The following is a 22543-nucleotide window of genomic DNA, read 5'->3' on the forward strand; positions in this document are numbered from 1 at the left end:
ATTTGTCATTTTTTTTAATAAAATGTGATATAATTTGGACGTTAGTAAATAACCCCCTAGTCTAAAGAATATGGGGTTTATTTTATGTTTCATATATTAATATCAATGTAACAATTTACAGGATATTTGTTTTGTTGATGTTATTTTGATTTCTCAAAAATTAAATTTTCTTGTTTCCAAAAAAGCTTGAAAATGTCAAATGTGTACTTTGTTATTAAAAAAGCATATATTTCAAAAGTGTGTTTGTATAAAAACAATTTAATTTTATTTCATCATCATTATCAATGCCAAATTCAAAAACTTAAATTGCAAAACTCCTTGAATTTTACAAATACAACTCCCACTGACTTCTATGTGAACTTGCCAGTTATTAGAATGCACATTTTTATATTCAAGTTCTTTCGTTTTTTGTTCTTAATAACTTTAGCGTTTACAGAACTTGAACTGTTGAGAGAAAAACCCGTCAAATTCCAGTAAAAAATTGAATGTTGATAAATGGCCCCCTAATTCTGAAATATAAGGTTTAAATACATCCAGCTATATCCATTTTTAAAAACAAATCTGAGTAATTCTATAATTTTACCATTAATAATTTACAGACATAAAACATGCTGCATGTGAAAATGTGAAACAATTAGCAAGGGTATAATATAAAAATACAGTTTGCTCAATTTGGCAAAAATAATTTACTAATGTACAGTATCCTGTATGATTGCTGTATGATTGCTTCCTATTCATATAAAACCCATCTCCTGAATCACTAACAAAATATTGTGACAACTAAATAGCAGTAAAATATGTACAAATTGTTCTACACATTCACTTCTATTTATCTGAAAGAGATTATAAGAGACTAAGCATTATGCTTTATTAATATATAAGGAAATAAAAGATTGGTTAAATGGAAATATAGTTATGTTACCGGCAGGAATTATCTTCCACTTACTTTGCTTTACTAGACAATAATTTGTTCCTAATAAGGAATAATGTGCCATTTTTGCATACAGGCACCTGGCAATTTGATTTGTTGACATGCAAATACTTCTATCAGTTCTAATAAAGGCAGAGCAATAATGAAGGAATTATCCAATACCAATTGTATGTACTTTTAGAAAAATATTTGTTTCATGAGGGGTGCTGAGGGGTAGTTTCTCATTTTAAGGCTTATTTCACAGCTGAAATGATAAATGGCCACAAACGTTGTGTACTGACACCAATTATTTAAGTGTCATACAGCAGGTGAGAAATGCACACCCTAATAAATAAATGAGGTGCTAATATCATGAACGTATAAATAGGGATTGCACACTCCAAAATAAAAACAGAAAAACCTTAATTAAATGGCTGCATCAAATAAAATGTCAAACGCATTTCAACAAGTTAAGGTATTCATTGGGGGAAAAATCTAGAGATAAAGAGGCAGCTTTTTTTTATATACTTTTGCCCGTGATGACAATCTTAACTGGTTGAAATGCGTTGGGTGAATTTGACATCACTCTACGTCACTGTTGTCTACTATACTCCTAAGCCTGCACCCCTCACCCCCTGATCTATGCCCTTTATATACAGTGCATACCTCCCAACTGTCCCTTTTTCGGAGGGACAGTCCCTCTTTTGACAGCTCAACCCGCAGTCCCTCATTTGTACTGGAAAGTCCCTCTTTTCTCTGCACTAAACAGCCAGAAAAAGAAACAAAGTTTCTCACTTAATTGGCTTTTAGCAGAGAGCCCAGAACAGCTAACAGTTGCAAATAAGATACTTTGTAACAATTTTGAGACATAAAAACACAGTTTAGATAAGGAGAAATATTTTCAAACTTTCATAACCTGCCAAATTTTAGTAAAACAAACATGGTAATTAGGGGGTGTGGCCACAGAAAGAGGTGTGGCCAAAAAATTGCTGCGCTATGTGCGGGAAAATTTTTTTTGTCCCTCTTTTTACTTCCAAAATGTTGGGAGGTATGACAGTGACCAAGGGTTAAGATAATTTGATGAGGTTTACAATGTGGCCAGAGCAAGGTCCTTGTGGACTAAGAATACCACATGATCTATTTGCACTTCCTCCCTGTTTAAAGTCAATTAAATGGAAGATAACATTTCTAAGTATGTATTTCTACTCAAAGTAGTCATTGTTAGCAATTGCCTGTGTTTGTGTATTTTATTTAAATAAGACAAATGTTTCCTGTTTGTCTTTTGTTGTCCTTCTCCTACAAGTAGCCTTCTAGAGTTCACTTGAGAATGATTTCTCAATATTATGCACTTGCCTGGAGGATCATTTGAGTGTAGAGTAGCAGCTTAAGTGGATAGTTATTATCTTAAAAGCTATTCATGTAAACAATATGGGACTAAATAGGGCACTATAAAAGCAATCTATTAAAAAAAAAATTCTATATTACTATGCAATGATATGTGATATTGTATTAATTGCCTTATAAAGAATATCCTATGTGAAAGGGAAACTCAGGCCAACAACTGTCAGATGGTATTGTATGATTAATATTTCCATTAGTTGTATAGTCTTTCTCCAGTATGTTCTTTCAAATTGTTGTGTATTGGACATAAGTGCATTATAACCTCAAATTTCTAGTTGTGGTAATAAAATAATTTTTTAAACAAATGATCTGATATGACACAGGATCTTGATAATTACATGCAAATAGCAGAAGAGTTGAGCAGCAGCAGCAGTCTCTAGTGGGTTAACTGTATATATATAAGTCTTATAAGTTTGGGTTGGACACACTCTTAACATAACATAAACACAACATCCCTGTGAAAATGCATGAACATATTTTCACTCTTAAGCGAATATAATATTTAGTATGCCTGCATTGAAAGTAAACAGATTAGCCTTTACATGGGTAGTATATTCAGTATTTCTATGTAAAGGGTTGTGAAAAATTGTGAAATGGGAAATGATGGAAATATTTAGCTTGGGTTTAAGATGGAAGACACCAGACCTCACATCCATAAAAAGGAAAGAGTGGAGGGGGAAATCATCAACTGTATGCATTTTTTAAGCATATTTTAACTTTCTCCTACAGGCTCTGAACAGAGGTCAGAGAGGCTTAGAACGTACCTAATTACTGAATTTTGATAATTTACAAATTTAAAGATTAACATATTTATCCAAGGTATATGTAGAAATAATTAATCAAAATGTTTTGCATAATTGTAATAATACACCTGTTTTCATAAGCAGTTCAAATAAGGACACATTTACTAATCTCATGAGATAAAGACTTGGAGGCCAATTTATCATTTAAAAACAAGAAAACTGGAAAAGTGAGCTTATTTATTAAAAAACTTAAGAAAAACTCAAGCATGTAAAAACATGGAAAAAAACACCTTGAACACAGTGAAATCACATTGTACCCATCATTTTCAATAACGCTACCAAATTTCCAATTAGGCTTGAAAACTCATATTGTACATTTTGAAAGTTTATTCATTGCCTTTTTGATACTACACATTTCATTGACTGTATTATGTTATTCATAATATTCTGACACTGTCTAATACTACTTATATTGAATTTATACCCACTGACATGTGTGACATGTGTATTATGATCTTGGTTGTTAACATTGTTTTATGCTAATCTGGTGGTTTATTCTTATACATGCCAATAAAAACTATTGATAAATTAAATCAAAACTCAAAGACCTTGAATTTTTCTTACACAAATCCCATTGGCTCCTATATAAACTTGCCAGCTTTTAGATGCTATATTAGATTTACGTTTTCAAGGTTTTTGCACTTACTAAATATTTAAAATTAGTTTTTGATCCCAGAATTTGAATTTGCAAGTTTTTCCACAAAAAGACAAACCAAGTTGAATTAAAATGTTAATAAATCTGTTACTAGGTGCACTGTCTTTTCTACTCACTCATTGAGCTTTAAGATGAGAATATGCTGCTTTGGGCAATTGTGAAAGCTTTGGCCAATTGTGAAAGCTTAGCCAAGTTCTAAGCTTGGGTGCCATTTAGTCGGTGTCAGACATTAACATATGTGTAAACAGTTAAAATGTGTCTCATGGACTACTGGTATGGGAACTGTTATTTAGAATGCCTGGGGTTTTCTGGATAACAGATCCTTCTCTAATTTCATCTTCATACCTGAAGTCTACTAGAAAATCAACCCAATAGGCTGATTTTGCTTCCAATAAGGATTAGTTATATTTTAGTTGGGATCGAGTACAAGCTATTGTTTTATTATTACACAGAAAAAGGAAATACTTTTTTAAAAATTTGCATTATTTGGATAAAATGGAGTCTATGAGAGACGGCCTTTTCATAATTCGGCGCTTTCTGCATAATGTGTTTCCCACACCTTTATAAGGAATCTTTAAATCAAGATTGGTATAATATAACATGATGATATACTGTAAATTCAGCCCAAAGCATCCTCTCCGGATATCCATCATAGATACATGACCTTTATGACATTCACTTAGCTATAAGAATGGTAAAGCACCCACTTGTAAAATCTGTGCTCAGTCAGATGTAGTATTCCATGTCATTATGCCTCTGCCCTCACGTACTGTATGTGCTAAAACCTTTAATGAGCCCAACTGAGTAAACAGAACCTTAACTGAAACTATTAAATTAGAGGTGAGCAGATTGCTCTGGTTCAAATTCAACGGAAGGGAATTGATTTGAAATTCAAATTAGCTGCTCACCTCTGCTTGACAATCAAAACGACTTCACAGTTTTAGCTCACCTTTGAGAATGAATTTGAACGTTCGAAATATGTTATATACTGTATTATATAGTATATACTGATATAAGTGTTGCACTTAGTAACACATCTCTGTGAAGGTACAAAGTCTTCAGACTCTCACCTTACCATTCTGCTCTGCATCATGAAGAGAAACTGCCAAGGAAATTGCAAAACCTTAGCTTCCATTGTATAATGGATACAAAGCAAAGTTGTAAGGTGTTAGGCCAATAAGAGGGTCCATATAGCTTCTCGTACAGTATTTTAATTATGCTTACATTAAAGGAAAGGTGTTTTTACTTGGGGTGCCAAAAGTTAGGCACCCACAGGTGATTGTATCTACTTACCTGACACCCCAGGCCAGTGCTCCTATCAGGAGAAAACTGCAACTGTCCAGGGGTTCTTCCAGCGAGCAACACAGAACAATCACCTTCCTGCTTCTTCATTCTTCAAATTTCATGTGCGGCCACAAGAAGAAAGAAGAAGCTGGAAGACTATTGCTCCATGGTGCTCTCTGGAATAACCCCAGGCCAGTGCAGTTTTCTGCTGATAGGAGCACCGGCCGGGGGTGTTAGGTAAGTAAATAGAATCACTTAGGCGTGCCTAACTTTTGGCCTTTTCTTCTCTTTTAAGCATTTTAGGAAAATTCTTTAGAGATTTATCAGTAAATAAAAATTTTTACAACAGTTTTGTGGAGATGTTGAAAAACATCATCTATATTTTTGAGTGAAATAATATTCACCTTATCAATATACAGTAAACCTGTTACTGTCTCTTAGAATAAGCGTTAGGGTGTTTTGTTTTTTTTTTGCACAGGTGCTGGGATGCAGCTGCCGCCACAAGAAGTTTATTTTCTGCATTTACAGTATGTTTTGAGCAAGTGATCTCCAGACCACACTGAGGTGTAATGAGCAGAAAATTGCATCAGCTCTGTTTTATTGAAGGGTAGTCACACACTGAAACATTTCATTGACTCTGTATCACTCTCAGTTATGCTTTTTTGCACTTGTTATTATTTCATATTTTTTTTTAGTATGAGGCAGCGTAAATATGTTTCTGTTGGTGGTAGGGGAATCCTAACAGAAAAGGGTATCAAAAGTCTCAATACAACATAATTTGTGCTGATTTTGTTACTATACAGTACCTCAAAACAAAAAAAAATTCAATATATATTCAGTATTTTTATTTTACAATTTTAATTTAGAAGGGAAGGCAGTGCTTATACCTACTGACTGGAGTGAGGGTCTGTTGGAAATAAGAAGCCATTTTTTTTTTTTGCAACAGTCAGGCCAATGGTCCAACACTCCATGTATCTTCCTACACATTTCCCATTGGCTCCTGCTCTGGTCCTTAGTCAGTATAGCTATGGACCCTTCAAAATAAATAAATTAGACTGGTTTTAAATTAAAATCCACTGTACAAAGCAATGACATTAGAAAACATTTTCAACTGTGTAATGTGTAGTGATCCGCAACCAATGGCTCACGAATAACATGTTGCTCACCAACTCCTTGTATATTGCTCCCAGAGGCCTTAAAGCAGATATTTATTTTTGAATTCCAAGCTTGGAGGCAAGTTTTGGTTGCATAAAAACCAGGTGTACTGCCAAACAGAGTCTCCTATAGGCTGTCTGCCCACATAGAGGTTACCAAATAGTCAATCACAGCCCTTATTTGGCACCCCAGGGACTTTTTCAAGCTTGTGTTGTTGCCCAATTCTTTTTATATTAAATGTGGGGACACCGGAATTAGGATCTTCATGCTATACTTTTGGACATCTGAGTAACTGAAGGAGTTGTTGCTATGGTTATATCTCCTATGCTATGTACCAAATGTCACAAGGTCTAAGCTACCACTGAAAATTAAAAAAAGACAGATCTGAAAAAAAGACAGAACTGAGATATAAACAGTGATAAAAAAGCCACAGTATTCAAAATCCCTTTTAATTACTAGAGGTCTATGAAACTCTTGGTCCCTAACACCTAGTGGCTGATTCAAGATGAAAAGAGAGGACAATATTTGCACACTTTGGTAAATAAACCCCAAGAACTTTATGAGCTGATATGGAGACTTATCAAGTACAGACAGACAAAGAAAGACTAGTTCTTTGTATCAAAGTGGAATTTGCAAATAACAAATTTCTTTATAGATATTAAGGATAGCTCTGCAACACAGCAAGACAGATGTTTATCTCTCCATAAATAACCCAACACATTTTATAAGCCAGCAAGACAATTCTTTATTCTTTCATATTCATATATAACTCAATAGAAACCTCAGAAGAAACTATAAAAGGACAAGTAATAAGAATACTGTGTAGACATAAATATATTACATGATGTGCCTATTTATACAGATGGAAAAAACTCAAATGACCCCACGAGACAAAACTTAGCAATATTATAATTTAGCTTGGAAAATGCTTCCTTTAAATTGTTCTACATTAAGGGGGTTATTTACTTAACTGTGGTCTGACTTTTTGAGGCAAAACTCAAATTATTAGTTTTTTTTAAACTCAAATGTTTTAAAATGTATTAAAGCCTGATGCAGCAAAATAGCCAAAATCCACCATCTCTGACTTGCTGAGGTTGTGTATAAGTCAATGGCAGAGGTCCCTATCCTATTTTGAAGTTTCTGTCGTCTGCTCTGGAATTATCCCAAAAATCCGACCATTTCCAACTATTTGGACAAAAATCCCAAAAATGTATCTTACCCGAACCGATTAAATTAAGCTTTTTCAATAATAAATAAGGTTAAATCGGTTATGGGAGTTTGGTTGTGGTTTTTGTATTTAAATGAGATAAATTCTAATTTTAGTTAATAACCCTTCATTAATGTTTATGAAGCAGTATATTGCACTTGAATACAGTACCTTGAGACATTACTACAGTTCTACTGAAATATAATAAATTAACTGTACAGCACCCCCTGACTTATGGATGCAACAAGGTAAATTATGGTTATTTGGAAATATGTATTTACATGTAGCCATATCATTATATACAGTCATACTGCAAAATAAAATAGTTTTGTTTTGATGTATTCAGCAACATTTCAATTTTAATGCAGTAAAGTTGTCTTTTTATTTATAAAAATACTGCAGTTTAACTTATAAAATCATTATATTTGCCAAAAATATATATATATATACAGTATATATATATATATATATATATATATATATATATATATATATATATATATATATATATATATATATATATATATATATATATATATATATATATATAATTCACTGTCACTGTATAATCTTTGGTTCCCTCAAAATGCTATATTGTTCATTAAGTTGTCTAATGGGTGATTCATTCTAGTTAAGTTCCGTACATTTCATCCAAAATACCATTGTTATATAACCATCTTTAACTGTTATATAACAATAATAAATTACAGAGTAATATTTGATCATACTGTAGAATTATAAAGAAAGTCAAAGCTCAAAATTGCCCATTTATAGGCAGATGCCATCCTGTTTCCCCATTTACAGTTTTTATATTCCGTTTTGTTTGCTCTAAATTAATTTAAAAAATTCGAATTTTAGAAACACAAATTCAAATTTGTGAGTTTTAGTGCTAAAAAAACACATTGCAGAATAAAGTGGCCCCTTGATGTAGGGATCACACACTTTGTTAACCTACTGAAGATGTAATGAAACATAACTAAGGATTAAAAGTGAATTCACTAAAACGTATGTGCAATGAATATCCATTGAATTGCATAGTCTTTAAAATGTTTAAGGGGCAGATTTATTAAGGTTGAAATGGTAAATTCAAATTTTCTTTGGGTCAAAATTCAAAATTAAAAGCACCAACTTGAATCTGAATTCAAATCTAAGATTTATTATCCTGGAAACAGTTCTGATTTGAATATTCGCCAACAAATACCTGCCGAGTTCATGTACAAGTTAATGGCAGAGGTCCGTTCAACCATTTGAAGATGTTAATTGCCTTCCTGACATTCGAGCAAAACTCGATTCAAATTCTATTTGAATTTTTGGATCTTTCTTATTCCACGGAATGTTAGACGTTCGAGATTTTTCTTAAATAAACTCCCCTTTGAGTTGGGAGTACATTCGAATTTATTAGAGTAAAAAAATTCACATAACTTCAAAATTTGACCTTTGATAAATCTGCCCCATGAAAGCCACTAATACAAAATTTCACCAGATAAAAATGGTTAAGATCCTATAGAAGTCAGTGGGAGCTGCGCTGATCCTATTGGATAATTTTAAATCAACTCGAGATTTATCATGTTGTTAAATGCATTAAATTGTCAATTTAGAAAACAGAAACAACAGGGGAAAAAATAAGGCACATCATATCATAATCACTTTTTCCAAAATTTACTTTTTAATTGACTATCGCTTCTCTCTTAGCTTGGTAATTATTGAAAGAGGGTTGCAACACATGTATCATTCTAGCTTGTTAAGTATAATTATTCCGATTTCGAAAGCCACTTTAATATGAGAGTCCAGTGGTAAAAATTCATAATTTCGGATCTTATGATAATGCCTAAAACAAAGTGCTTTACCATATGCACAGTATGCATACTAATTAGCCTTAATAGCATTATAGTGCATTTATAGCACATTCAGTATAAGTCATGCATAATAAATGGTTTGATTTGTGCATAATTTAGTCTCAGCTTTTTTTAATGATGAACAAACAGAATATTTTTTCTAAAAATAGTTTATTTTTTTGTTATTATTTTTTTTAACTTTTTACACTTGCTGATGTAACAAGATATGCCCTGGCTGTTTCTTACTCAGGGCCTGTATATTCCATGGCAAACTCTTCTGTAAATGAAAGCTGATCACTACGCTGATGCTTTCTGAGATATTGAATATTCCAGGTGTGTTGTTGCTAAGTAACACAGCCGCACAACTTCTAAGTGTAATAAACCTAAAATTAACAAGACATTGTGTTCTTGTGAAAACCAGGACACCAATGAACTGAATAGAAGCACTGCATTTTTCCCCTGCTACGTTATTCAATCTATTATACACTGCTGATGGAAAACAGTATTCAAATGATTGAATAGATTAGCATAGCACAGATTTATTAATCTACTCAAACGCAACAATTAAATACATGTTGTGCCTTAGAGACAAACTTTGACCTAGATCACTCCACTTATTGGAAAGTTTCTAAATTCTACAATCCATATGATGCAGCAACCTCCCTGGAGACCGTGTGAACATGGAGCTGACGTGTGCAGTATATTAAAAAAATAAGTGTATTATGAGAAAAGGTTGTGAAAAAGGTTAGTGATATACTATAGGAAGATGCCACTTGTTGAACTGGGAAAACATTGATTATAGGAATAGAGTATAATAAAAGATGAAAGAATATATAAAGATACAGTACATATCATCTTTCTGTACTTCTGAACTGATGTTACCTTTATAGAATTTAGGACAGATCCAATTTTAGGGGTTCTCTAATTTTTAAGGGTTCACTCATAAAACACTTGTGATCTCACGATTCAGTTGACTTTACAATGAAACATAAAAAATCTCCAATAAATGTATGTTGAAAATACAGTTCCTTTTGGCATAGGTACAAACTGCTCACGAGTTGGTTCAAGCACACCTCACATTTAGGGGCCAATTCACCAAGCTCAAGTGAAGGATTCGAAGTAAAAAAATTTCGAATTTCGAAGTGTTTTTTGGGCTACTTCGACCATCGAATGGGCTACTTCGACCTTCGACTACGACTTTGAATCTAAGGATATGAACTAAAAATCTTTTGACTATTCGACCATTCGATAGTCAAAGTACTGTCTCTTTAAGAAAAAACTTTGACCCCCTAGTTCACCACCTAAAAGCTACCGAACCCAATGTTAGCCTATGGGGAAGGTCCCCATAGGCTTGGTTAAGTTTTTTTGGTCGAAGGATAATCCTTCGATCGTTGGATTAAAATCCTTCGAAGCGTTCGATCAATGGATTATTCCTTCGATCGTTCGATCGAACTATTTGATATTCGAAGTCGAAGAATTTTCATTCCCCAGTCGAATATCGAGGGTTAATTAACCCTCAATATTCGACCCTTGATGCATCGGCCCCTTAATCACCAAGTGATGTTTTGCGATTGTGTAAAATTCTGTATTTGCACGACCAGGAATGTTGTCTGTAATAGTAATCCTTTTATTAATTACAAACAATGTAACATTGCTTTGCTGTAAGAATTTGTAGAAACAAAAGGGTTGAGTTGCAGAAGCTAGTAGTGATGAGTGAATCTGTCCTGGTTCACTTTGCCGAAAAATCTGCGAAACAAAATAGTCAAAATAATTATGACATGTGACAATTTTTACGCGAGTGACAATTTTTATACATGCGACTCTTTTGTCCAAATGCATTAAAGTCAATGGGGTCCGATTAATTTTGATGCGCAACATTTTTTTTTGTGGCAGCAAATTTTTCCAAAGCGAATTTTCATGGTAGTTGCGCGAAAAAAATTGCAGTCAGCGAAGTGTGGAAATTCACTGCTTAATTTAAAGTATGTATATATATATATATATTTAGTAAATGTTTTTCTATAATGCGACACTCCCTTTTCTGGGTTTATGATGTTTAAGTCTCACAAAGCTTCAATTTACTTACAATAATCATTACAATTTGAAATATCTGTATGTGCGGTTTCTGTATAATAATTTGGGAATGTGGCAGTCGCCCACAGCTAGCAATAAACAGGAGTTCTGCTCCTAATTACCTGTTCATTCTTCTGAAATTATTGCTCTCAAGTTTTTTTCCCCTGTTAATAGCAAATATGCCGGAGTTGTCAGTGATCATTTTAATTAGCTGGGTCTTATGAAATATATTTTCCAGAAGCTATTCTGCAATCAGTAACTAGACAATCAGAGTGAAGATATATATATATATATACCATAGTGATGATATAGGTAAGGATACATTAGGATAAATGTACCCCTACATGCAAAGAACCCCCCCACACACACGCACACACATACTATTTATATACCCTGTGAACTTTTACAAACACTCAATTAGATTAGGCTATTCATGTAACATTATTTCACACCCGAAAATAGACACTTGTTCAAGAACCACAACAAAAGACTTAAAGAAGGCCTGTAGAGACAGAATAGAAGAATTATACTGGAATATAATATTATAAGAAAATGTATGTATATTTTTATTTATATAGCATTCTTATGTGCACAGCACTACACAATAGAACAATAAATTAATATAACAAATAAACACAAATAAATAACTACAATAATAAATACAAATAAACATACTAAATACATAATAAACATAATAAATACAAATAAACAACTCAGATCACGGATATCTAGTCTGTCTACATTTGGAACACCATAGGGCAGCTGGTGGCAGCCAAAAATGGTCGAATGTGGTGAAGAGGTTGGTGATGTGGTGATGTGGTGTCATGTATGGCAAACCCATACCTCAGGGGAGTGACTGGATTCCTGTCTAAGCATGCTCCTCTGCCTATCACAGCCACCTTTGGTGTTGGGCATGGCCCAGGACTTTCCACACAAGAATCCAGTACTCTCACAGGGGCAGACAAGGGAACCAAACGTATACACTGGGGAAGGAGCCGGTAAAGAGGGAGCTGGCTGCAGTCAGGCAGGCTGGGTCATAACCAGATAACAGGAGCAGAATCGTGAGTCAAACTCAAAGTCAGGAACAAGCCGGGTCAGAACCAGGAAGTCACACAAGGAGCAGATATCAGGAGTCAGCAAAGCAGCATTCAGAGAAGCTAGGAGCAACCAAACCTGACCTATAACAGGTGGTGAGTCAGTGCATAGCAAGGGATTATATTTTATTATATAGGACTATTGACTGGCTATATAATCCCTATGTCCAGACTAACAGCAGGCGAATCAAGACATGCCTACTTGCAAATACAGGGATACCAATAGCAGTGAACTTGGACCTTAGCTGTCTGCTCAAATAGAGTAAAGTTAATGCAGACTGCATGAAAACACCCAGTCACTTAAGAAATGGTCTCTTTGAGGTCAAGAGGCTTTCCCATATAGACAGAGGGATTCTTGGTGGGAAATAATCCTCATCTGATATAACTCCTGGATTTTGGGGTGTAAAACAACCTTTCAGCCTCCCTTTTCTCCACTCATATAGCCAGATGATCAAGGGAAGCATTCAGATTCATGGGATAGTTGGGAGCATTCACACTCCATTTATTTTGCTCAAGCACTTCCCCTCTATGTATTTTTGCTAATGTTTACAAGTCTCAGCTGCCTTTCTGACCCTTCATTGTGGCCTCACTAAGTGAGGGGAATACCCCCTGCTATTCTTCTGATGGGGTGGGGATAGAACAGGGAGCACATAGTTTCAGGCAGGTGTGGGGAGTGAGTCTGGACCAGCCCACTGAGTTTTTTCACTAAGTTTTTTACTGGTATCCCAGTCCAGTCTGACCCTGCGGCCGTTTCCAGTTTTTTTCCTGGTTTTCCGCCGGCCCAGTCTGCCCCTGTGCACATCCATGAAATTCTGACTTCATTCTCTACCTAGTTCTCTACTTAGTTCTGAATTGCTATCTGAATACACAGTGGAACAATAATGTAAAAACACATCTTGCAAGTGCAGAGCACCTTGACTTTTATGGCATTGCAGTATATGCTTGCAAATAAAGAAGTAATCTTCTCAAAGTTCTTAAGGTCCTGGTATCTTCAAGTCCTGGTACTGTTTATACCCTAGAGAGGCATCACAGAATCCTGCCTGGGTGTAATGCATTTGAAAATAATTGTAATTATGTATGTGCTTAGTGTGAGTGAAGGAAAATAATGCCTTTTTCCTATGCACTGGTTAAAACTGGATTACGTTTTTATTGTGCTGTGATTGAATACAGGTTAAATGATAACAAAATGTGTACACTAACATATATTATTATAATACAGAGGATATGACATTGATTGGTTTTAACAATAGAAAATGGGAAAATGATTAGAAATGTGTAATAATGCAGAAGAGTGGAGTCAACTAAATCAGGCAGAAAGTGTTACATTAATTCCTTATGATTAGATTTGTAATTTCCCCTCTCAAGTTCCAATTCTTTTCAGGCCCAAATGACACCTTTTTTGTTTTGACGACGGCACAGCTTTCAAGGCCATTACAATGGGCTCAATAGAAACAGCTGAAGGCGGTCATTAAGGGGGTTAATATATTCCTAGTGACTGATATAGGTGGCAGAACCATGAAAATTCAGATAACAAAAAATTCTGAGTTGTGTTAAACAGATTCCATTGCTCTGGTCGGATTTCTAAAGTGACACACGATGCCTTTTTCAATGAAAATGTTCAGACTGCCTGAATTGGCTTTTTTCCCCCTCCAGAAAATACCATTAGCTCAAAAGATTTAGCCTTAAATACCAAAGGAAAGTGTGATACATACAGACCAGTTAACCTCCTTAAAAGCTTTTGACAGTCTTTCTAAACCCCTAAGAAGCTGATTTTATTTCAGCTTGCTGCTCACAGTAAAATGATGCCTTTGACTTCCCTATAATTATAGTCTATGCTAGGAAAGTGAATCAGAAGTAAATCTTTTGACTTCATTTTGGTCAATTTGAACTTGATCGCAGTAATGTTTAAAATAAAGGTAACTTGTTTTGTTGTTTTCCTAGCATAATATGTGTAATCATGATCATTGAAGCATGAGGTGATAGATATTTTTTACAAATAAAATATATGTAGACACATGTTTTCAATGGAGTACCATAGAAGATTTATGGACTGGGAATATGCTACATAGCTTACCTTGGCTACATAAAGGTAGTGTGCCTCAACAGGTTAAAGCTTATATATTAATGGAAAACTGTTTAGAAATATGGCATAAGGTTAATACCAAATTCAATCTAACCCATTATCCCTCGCCCTTGATGCAATAATGGAGAATTTTTACCTGGTCAATTAGACAGTGGATTTGCTACGGCATTTGGTATTTACAATCCGTTATTGAAACTCTTTCTAGGATCAGAGTCAGAGCAAGTTCCAAAAGCAGTACAAATGAAAACGACATGGTCAAATTGAGATCATTGGAGGTTCCACCAGGTGCAAAACTTTTTGCAAAAAATGCAATTAAAAGGGACTATAGCGAGACCATTAGCAGCATTTGAAAAACTATGTGGATCGAACATACCACTGAAACATACCTTATCATTAATATATCAAATACTTATAGATAGGAAGTACCCTGCTTATCCATCTTTTACTAAGAAATGAGAAAAAAAATTGAATATTACATTATCTGAATGTGAATGGGGGAAAGTGTTTCTAGTAATAAGTAAATGTTCCATAAGTAATGCAGGAATCTCGCTCGGTTGCAGGAATCTCGCTGGTATAGGACGCCAGTCGTACTAATGAAAATGGGGTTAATGGATAACGATCTTTGTTGGAGATGTAATAATAATCCAGGTTATGGTTAAGTTGTCCTAAGATCCAACCATATTTGAAGGAAGTACTAGATACATGCTCGTTGACTATTGGGGAACAAGTTAAGAGGGATGCGGCAGCTATATTATTATTTCATAATTTTGAACCTGTTGGGTATTTAAGGAAAGACCTATTAAGACAACTTCTTATGGCAGCCAAAGCTCAGATTCCTTTATTATGGAGATCTTCATTAACCCCAAGTAAAGAAAAGTGGTTTCAATTAGTGAATGAGATTTGCACCATGGAGGAATTAACAGCATCTTTATACAATAAATATGCAAATTATTTGGTAACCTGGCTGCCATGGAAAGAATATATAGCAGGAATCGATTAATAACATAATACAATATCAGGGATTTAGACATATATAGTCTAATAAGACCTTAATTAAAAATTAGGGAATACTTACCAAATCTGGATAGAGCAGATATAACACCTATAATAAAATAGAAAAGGGGAAACATATTGGTAATAAAAGTGACCTTTATAAGGACAAATGTGAAGCAGCACATACGTTTTGATATGTTGTTTGAGATTTGAAGACTGGCAAATACAGTTAACTGTAATATTTGGTTCATATGAAAAACTGTATAATAACTGAGAATGATATGCAAGACCATTGTTAAATATTGGTATTGCACAGTGTACAAGAAATGTATGTAAGTCTACCGATTTGTTAATAAAACTGATTACAAAAAAAATTCAAAGAAAATGTATTTATACAATATTCTGGATTCCTACCTATATAAAACATTAAAATTGTGACTATTGGCAACTTTGTTTTTTACATTCTTTATGCATTTGGCACATTATGACCAACTGCAATGAAAATTGCACATGGTTCATCTCATCCATGTGCAAAAAAACTACAAACACTACTTGCTTCAGATTTGTATTTATTTGTGTCCTTTCAGAAGTACTATTTGCAAATCTGTTGAGTTGGCGGTTTTGGGTAGAGTAGTAAGCATGTCTTAATGGCAAGCTTATGGACTGGTTTTTGAGCTTCCAAACAAGACATTTCATCTGAATCATCTGTAAAACAGAATATTTATCTATACTGTAATTGTTTGTTGCTCTAAGAAATCTCTACCTTTTGTACTTTAATTTATCCGTTTTCCGGCCTCATAACTGACATATATACATGCTTATGTTTTGCAGGGAAAGAAGAATATATTGCTACATTTAAAGGGTCTGAATATTTCTGCTATGACCTGTCGCAGAACCCAATCCAAAGTAGCAGCGATGAAATAACACTGTCATTTAAAACCCTTCAGAGGAACGGACTGATGCTTCACACAGGAAAATCAGCAGATTATGTCAATCTGGCATTGAAAAATGGAGCCGTCTCATTGGTCATTAATTTGGGGTCAGGGGCTTTTGAGGCTTTGGTGGAACCAGTGAATGGAAAATTTAATGACAATAACTGGCATGATGTGAAAGTAACCAGGAATCTGCGTCAGGTAACAGTAAAATGGATGAAAGAATGATTTACTTGTTTTAAGATACAGTTAAGTACAAAATCTATTTCAGATGATTTCTTTTTCCTCACAAGGTTATCCTGCCACACCTGAGCAGGGGCAGATCTAGAAAGTAATAGGACCGAGACGAGTCCTATAATATAGATCTTTATTTGTTCATCTCTGTTATGAGCATGTAAATCAGCCTTAGCAAGTACAAGATAATTCTAATAATTCTTTTCCATCACAGTTGCACCCCAAAAAACAACACAAAATGTTGGCATGATGTGCTTTAAACTGACCTGGAATTAGAAGGGGGGACAAATAGGGGATTTTGTAAAATGTATACATACACATTATAATATGTCTTTGGTACATTTATTCCTCTTCCCCTCAGTCAAGTCATTGTTACCATTAAATAAGAATTTATTAGAAATGTTTTTAAAGAATTAAAGTTTATATTTCTATTTTCATCTTTTCATTAGAACGGCATCTAAGTTACAATTATCAACAATATTTTACCAAAAAAATGGACACATGCAAAACATCTGTTTTCTTAAAAAAAAAAAATTTTATTCTGATAAAATTGTTATGAAAAGTTCCACATTAGGCTTTTTGGTTCGTCCCTATAATGTGGATTAAATTTTATAATATAATGTGACATTATTTAATCATTATTAGTGTTTAGATGTAAATATTAGCATTACATATTGAAAATCTGGTGCAAGGAGCAGATCACAGGGTCGTGATGAGCAAAATGGTTCACCAAGTTTTGCAGAAAATTGACGCCCACAAATTTGCCTCACAATTTTTCGCGCATTAACAAAAATGTTGTCGGCCATAAACTTCAATGCCTTTTGGCACATTTTTGGTGAAGCACAATGGGTCAGATTGCCCATCACTAGTCAGGAGGTGCAGTCGAGTTCTGTTTTTACCACCTGCCATAGAACATGAAGTAAGGACTGCAGATCCAGCTGCCCTCTAATTTGCACATCATTCAGATGGGAGTCGGGGGTCGAGATGTGGGGTGCCTACTTGCCTGCCCTGCCCCTGACCACTAAAGTGCTGAATAATACAGTAAGTGCAGGGACCTGCTGAAAAAACAGGAAAGGCAGAACACAGTGTTAAAAGTGCACAAAAATAGCCAGTAACAGTCTTTTTTGCACTTTGCGCAGTGTTTTGCTCTATAAATTACCCCTCATATCTCCAAATTCAGTTGCATTTTTTCCCATAGACTTCTTTTAAATGTTAATGAGTTTAACCTTAAAATAAGTTTTTCTTAAAGTGTGCCATCTTTCCTAATGTGTCTGGCAAAGATGTGTCAAACATATAATACAATAACTAATTTATTTCTATCAACACTCAGTTCCATTATTGTTGTAGTCTTGGTAACCAATAGAGAACAATAAAACTGAAGGAAATACATCTGGAGAGAGTTACTTTTGTCTTGTTTGTTTTTACAGCAACAACTGTGTGCATAGCATGTGAGTTACAATCACTCCAAAATTCAGCCCTAAATTTTATGGTAAAACTTCTTTAGACTTTAAAGTCCTTTGTCTAAAGTCAGTACATGTATTTATTTAAAGCAGTACAATGATTATCACTAATGGCTTATCTACTATTACTGAATTGGTTTATCATTTGGCAAGGTAAGGTCAATCTGCCATGGTTCAACTCCCAATTAGTGATGAGTGAATCTGACCCATTTTGCTTTGCTGAAGGTTCACAAAACTGCAAAAAATACACCAAGCACATTGAAGCCAATGGGTGTTCATTGAGTGAATGAGTGTTTTTTTTTTTCATGGTCAAACTCTAAGAAATATTTCTCTCATCCCTACTCCCAATTAAACAGTGGAAGGTTGCATGACCCAGACTGTTTGATTGACAGTAGTGAGGAGTTGAATGAGAGATGGGCAGCAGTTAGTGATTTTTTTATTATATATTTTACTCTTTATTGCCACTCTCATACCTTTATACCACTACTTTATAGTATATGGTAATAGGAAACAAGGGCATAATGTTATAGAAAACATGCCCAGTAGATGCTAGCCTTCAAAGTAATATAGAGGTATCAGAAGTGGTCCTAACTGATGTATACTTTCATTATATGTGTGAAGTTTGGTGAAGGGCCCTAAAGAGACAGCTGAGAAGTCCAGTAACTTTTAATTATGCAGCTGATAAAAAATGCTAAGACTCATGGCATCCAATTGTTGACAAGCACCCTGTACAGAAAATCATTCTATGACACTTCTATGTGCCTTGCATTTGTTATGAAGTCTTAAGTCTTCTTTATTATGAAGCAAAATAGGCATTTTCTAATAGTAACAATGTTGCATTACCAAAAGACTTTCAGTATAAACTATCAGTGCATTTTGGGAGGATAAATAATTCAACAGATATTTCAAAACTTTATGGTTATGACATTTTAAATGTAAATGTAGTTAATAATAAGAAATGCCTATTACTCTAATTAAAATTAAAACTTTAATGGCTGAATATCAAAGTAAACAATTTTGAAAAAATATATATCATATATAGTATGCAAAGACTGTATATATAATGTGCTGACATGTTTAATCTCTTTTTATTGTTGTCTTGTACACTACAAGGATATACTAACACCTATTCTGATAATTCATTTAACATCACTTGATTTTAATATGATACATTAAGGATTTTGGTCTCTCATTAAAAACTTGTTTAATCATTATAGATTATAGTGGTTGTACACAAAGGGGGTTATTTATTAAATTCTGAAATGTCAAAAACCAGAAAAATTTGAGGTTTTTATTGCTATAAAATCATACTTTTTAGTGGGAAAAAACATGAATTTTTTGATATTTATTATACCCTGAGGATGGAAATAGTCTGAATACAAAAATATGGCATTTCAGACCTGCCGACGTCTGAAGTCAATGCGGTCCCTATTCTATTTGTAAGTTTCTGTGGTCTGTGCTGGAATTAGCCTGAAAATAAAATTTTTTCTTTCTTTTCAGCTAAAAATATGAAAAATTTGGGCTTTTCGGGAAAAAGCCTAAAAAGAGTCGATCAATTCAGAAACAAACAAAAAAAAACCATACAATTTAGATTTATTTGATGATCGATTTTTCCCCTTATCTGATTAAATTGTGCTTTTTTTTAATAATAATAAATAAGATCAAATCATGTATTCTAGTTTGGTCAAACTTTTTAAAATAATTTATCAGAAAAATTTGGATTTTTATAAATAAGGCCCAAAATGTACAAAACTGTCATTTTATGCTGTATACTAACACCACCCTGTAAACCAACATGAAATGCATTAATTTGTAATATTTTTTTCATTTAAAAAAGGCTTTGTTAAATTATTCCTGGCTGTGTTAAAACTGAACTCCTATGCATATCCCTGGTTTAAAAAGTTTAGCTTTTTAGGCTACTTTTGTCAATACATTTTGAAAAAAAAAAAACCTGTTTGAAAAACACCAGTTTAAAGGTTATAGTTTATGTCATGCTTCATGATATAAGGCTTTAACGTGGAGAAAATAAAATATTTTTCTTTCTTCTCAGCTATCAGTAGGGTGTCATTTTCTTTAGCGTTATCATTGTTGGCATCAAATGGATCGATCGGTTAGCTGCACACCCTACCTTCTAAGATTCTTCAGTAGTCCCAGTGGTTTTGATAATTAATGAATGAGACAAATCCTTTATTTTCCTTGCACCAAGTAAAAGAAGTGGTTTGATCCCTTAACAGGATCAAGGAATAAAGAATATAATTGCATTTGCATTTATTTTATTATTTTTGCATTGGAATTTTAGGGTGGTATTTATTAAAACTCAAATTTTTCTCATGATTTTAAAAACTTAACTCCCAACCTTGATTAGGCTTAATTTAAAAAAAAAAATCCAAATGAAAATTGTACATGTGGGAAAAGTCTTGACAAAATAGCGTGACAATTCTAATTGTACAACTTTTTTCAAATTGTCATTCGAAAACCTCACTTTTTTTTTTTTGGAAAAAATGGTTTCAACCAGCCCACACCCTCAAACATCATGAAGGCAAAAACCATCTTCCAATTGTAAAAGGGACATCTGCCATTGGCATTGACTTCGACAGTTTTTAGCTGGAGTATTTTTGGATTTCGATTTTTCTCTGCTTTGGAGCATAATAAATCTCCAAAAATAAAATTAGCTTTCATTTATACCCACACAACTAAACCTTGCTAAATGCTACATTGTTTAAAAAAAAACATAAAGTTAAAACAAAACACTTTCTTGATTTGCCTCTGCTCATGGACAGTAAAAAACACTAAGATACTTATTAATACTAAATTCTTGATAATAGAAAAGCAGCATAGTTGGTGCATGTTTTACAAGGCAGTTGCAGAAATCCATTCAACTCATTATATGTGTCAGGATCTTTTTTTGCTTTGTTTCATTGCAGTAATCTGTGAGCCTAAAGTCCATCAATATGACCGAAAGAAGTTTTGGAGTTGAGAAGGATTCCTTGAGAGCTGTAAATTCAGTAGTAGGGGGTTGTAAATATAAATTGTAATTTTTTTTTGTGGAAAAGAAAAATTTAATATTTACTCATAAAAAGAGCTGTAGAATTCTTGTGAAGGCAGAGGCCAGCCTGTAGCATAAAGGCACAAATTAGCCTTTAGCCATTTTTAATGTCTGTCAGATGTATAGCGCAATGACAAAAAAGGGTAATGTGACCATGTGTCTGTTTTTGTTCAGTACAGAGCTGATAAGTTATAAAATATATTTGCAGGACAAATTATATTGCGGTTGCCTCGGTGGAGGCCTACTTGTTAGTCTGCTTTTTTCCTTGTAAGATTCTTTTGCCCTTTATTCTATGTTACTAACATGCTTAATAACTAACATGTCATTCATGGAATGTTTCATTCTACTAACCGTTACCTGAATCAAAAAAATGTACTAACATGGTAGTAACCATCATATTTTTTAAGTAACAATCGTTATTATGTTCACAGTTTTTAATTTCCTTTCTCCCCCCTTCTCCACAAAGCACTCAGGCATTGGACACGCTATGGTAAACAAACTACATTGTTCGGTAGATATCATTCTAATTGTTTCTTATTTTGGGTTTGCCGTGTGTTTTCTTTCTTTCTTTTAACTGAAGACATCATTACTAAAGAGGAACTGCGGTTGGTACTCTTCTGCTTACTTTGAACTCCTTCTTTTCATCTGTTGTTGACCTCCTTATTTTTACCTGTCCCTCTCAAGTTGTTTTTTTTTTCTTTCTTTTTGTTTTTCTTTTGTTACTTTTATTTGACTCACATGTAAGGGCTTCATTAATGTTACTACCGTTTGCATCAAGCTGTGATTAACCAAACTAAAGCTTATATTTGGCTAGCCTTTGTGGCTACTGGCTCAGCCAGATTCCAACCATTCATGAAGCATGGCACAATGGCTTGCCTTGGAAATGATAGCAATGTTGTAGTACATCCATACATCTTTATTCATCACGAGCAATATTTTTTTCCCTTGTGTTCGTTACCCTCCGAATCTGTTGTGTTCTTTAGTGCGGGCACATCAGAATGTGCTTCTAACAGTTTTATTTGCATTTTTTCCTTTTGCATGCTAATTAAACACTTGCATGTTTAATTGCAGTTGCGTGTTCGTCTTCCAGTGCAAATAGTGGTGGTGCTTATTCCAGCTTTGCATCATTTATGTTCCCAAATGCACGTTATTCTCAATGACAGACTACTAAACTTACTAATACGTACAACAGCTAAACTAACCTAGAAAGCATTTTACTAACACCATTTTTGTGTCTGCTAAATAACTGTTCAGTTGCTGTAGGGACAATACTGACACTAGCTCATTGATCAGACAACAGCAGTTTAGAACTCTTAGGGGAAGTTGAATTTTAGAAACTAAGACCAAACTTCAAACAGACATGAAAATGGATCTCCAAACT

General features: G+C 34.0%; 1 protein-coding gene across 27 annotated transcripts in view; it reads left to right on the plus strand.

Annotated features, from left to right (window-relative positions):
• LOC108716082 (neurexin-1) overlaps positions 1-22543 on the plus strand; it is an 861870-nt gene that overhangs the window by 266378 nt on the left and 572949 nt on the right. For 18 of the 27 annotated variants that reach the window (XM_041562467.1, XM_041562483.1, XM_041562470.1 and 15 more), the window contains 2 exons: positions 16322-16623; positions 21629-21652. In XM_041562467.1, coding sequence (XP_041418401.1) covers positions 16322-16623; positions 21629-21652 — 326 coding nt within the window. The remainder of the gene's footprint in view (positions 1-16321; positions 16624-21628; positions 21653-22543) is intronic. The other 9 variants (XM_041562473.1, XM_041562455.1, XM_041562471.1 and 6 more) reach the window with 1 other exon arrangement.

The sequence above is a fragment of the Xenopus laevis genome, chromosome 5L, assembly GCF_017654675.1.
Source record: "Xenopus laevis strain J_2021 chromosome 5L, Xenopus_laevis_v10.1, whole genome shotgun sequence".
In the NCBI taxonomy this organism is placed as follows: domain Eukaryota; kingdom Metazoa; phylum Chordata; class Amphibia; order Anura; family Pipidae; genus Xenopus; species Xenopus laevis.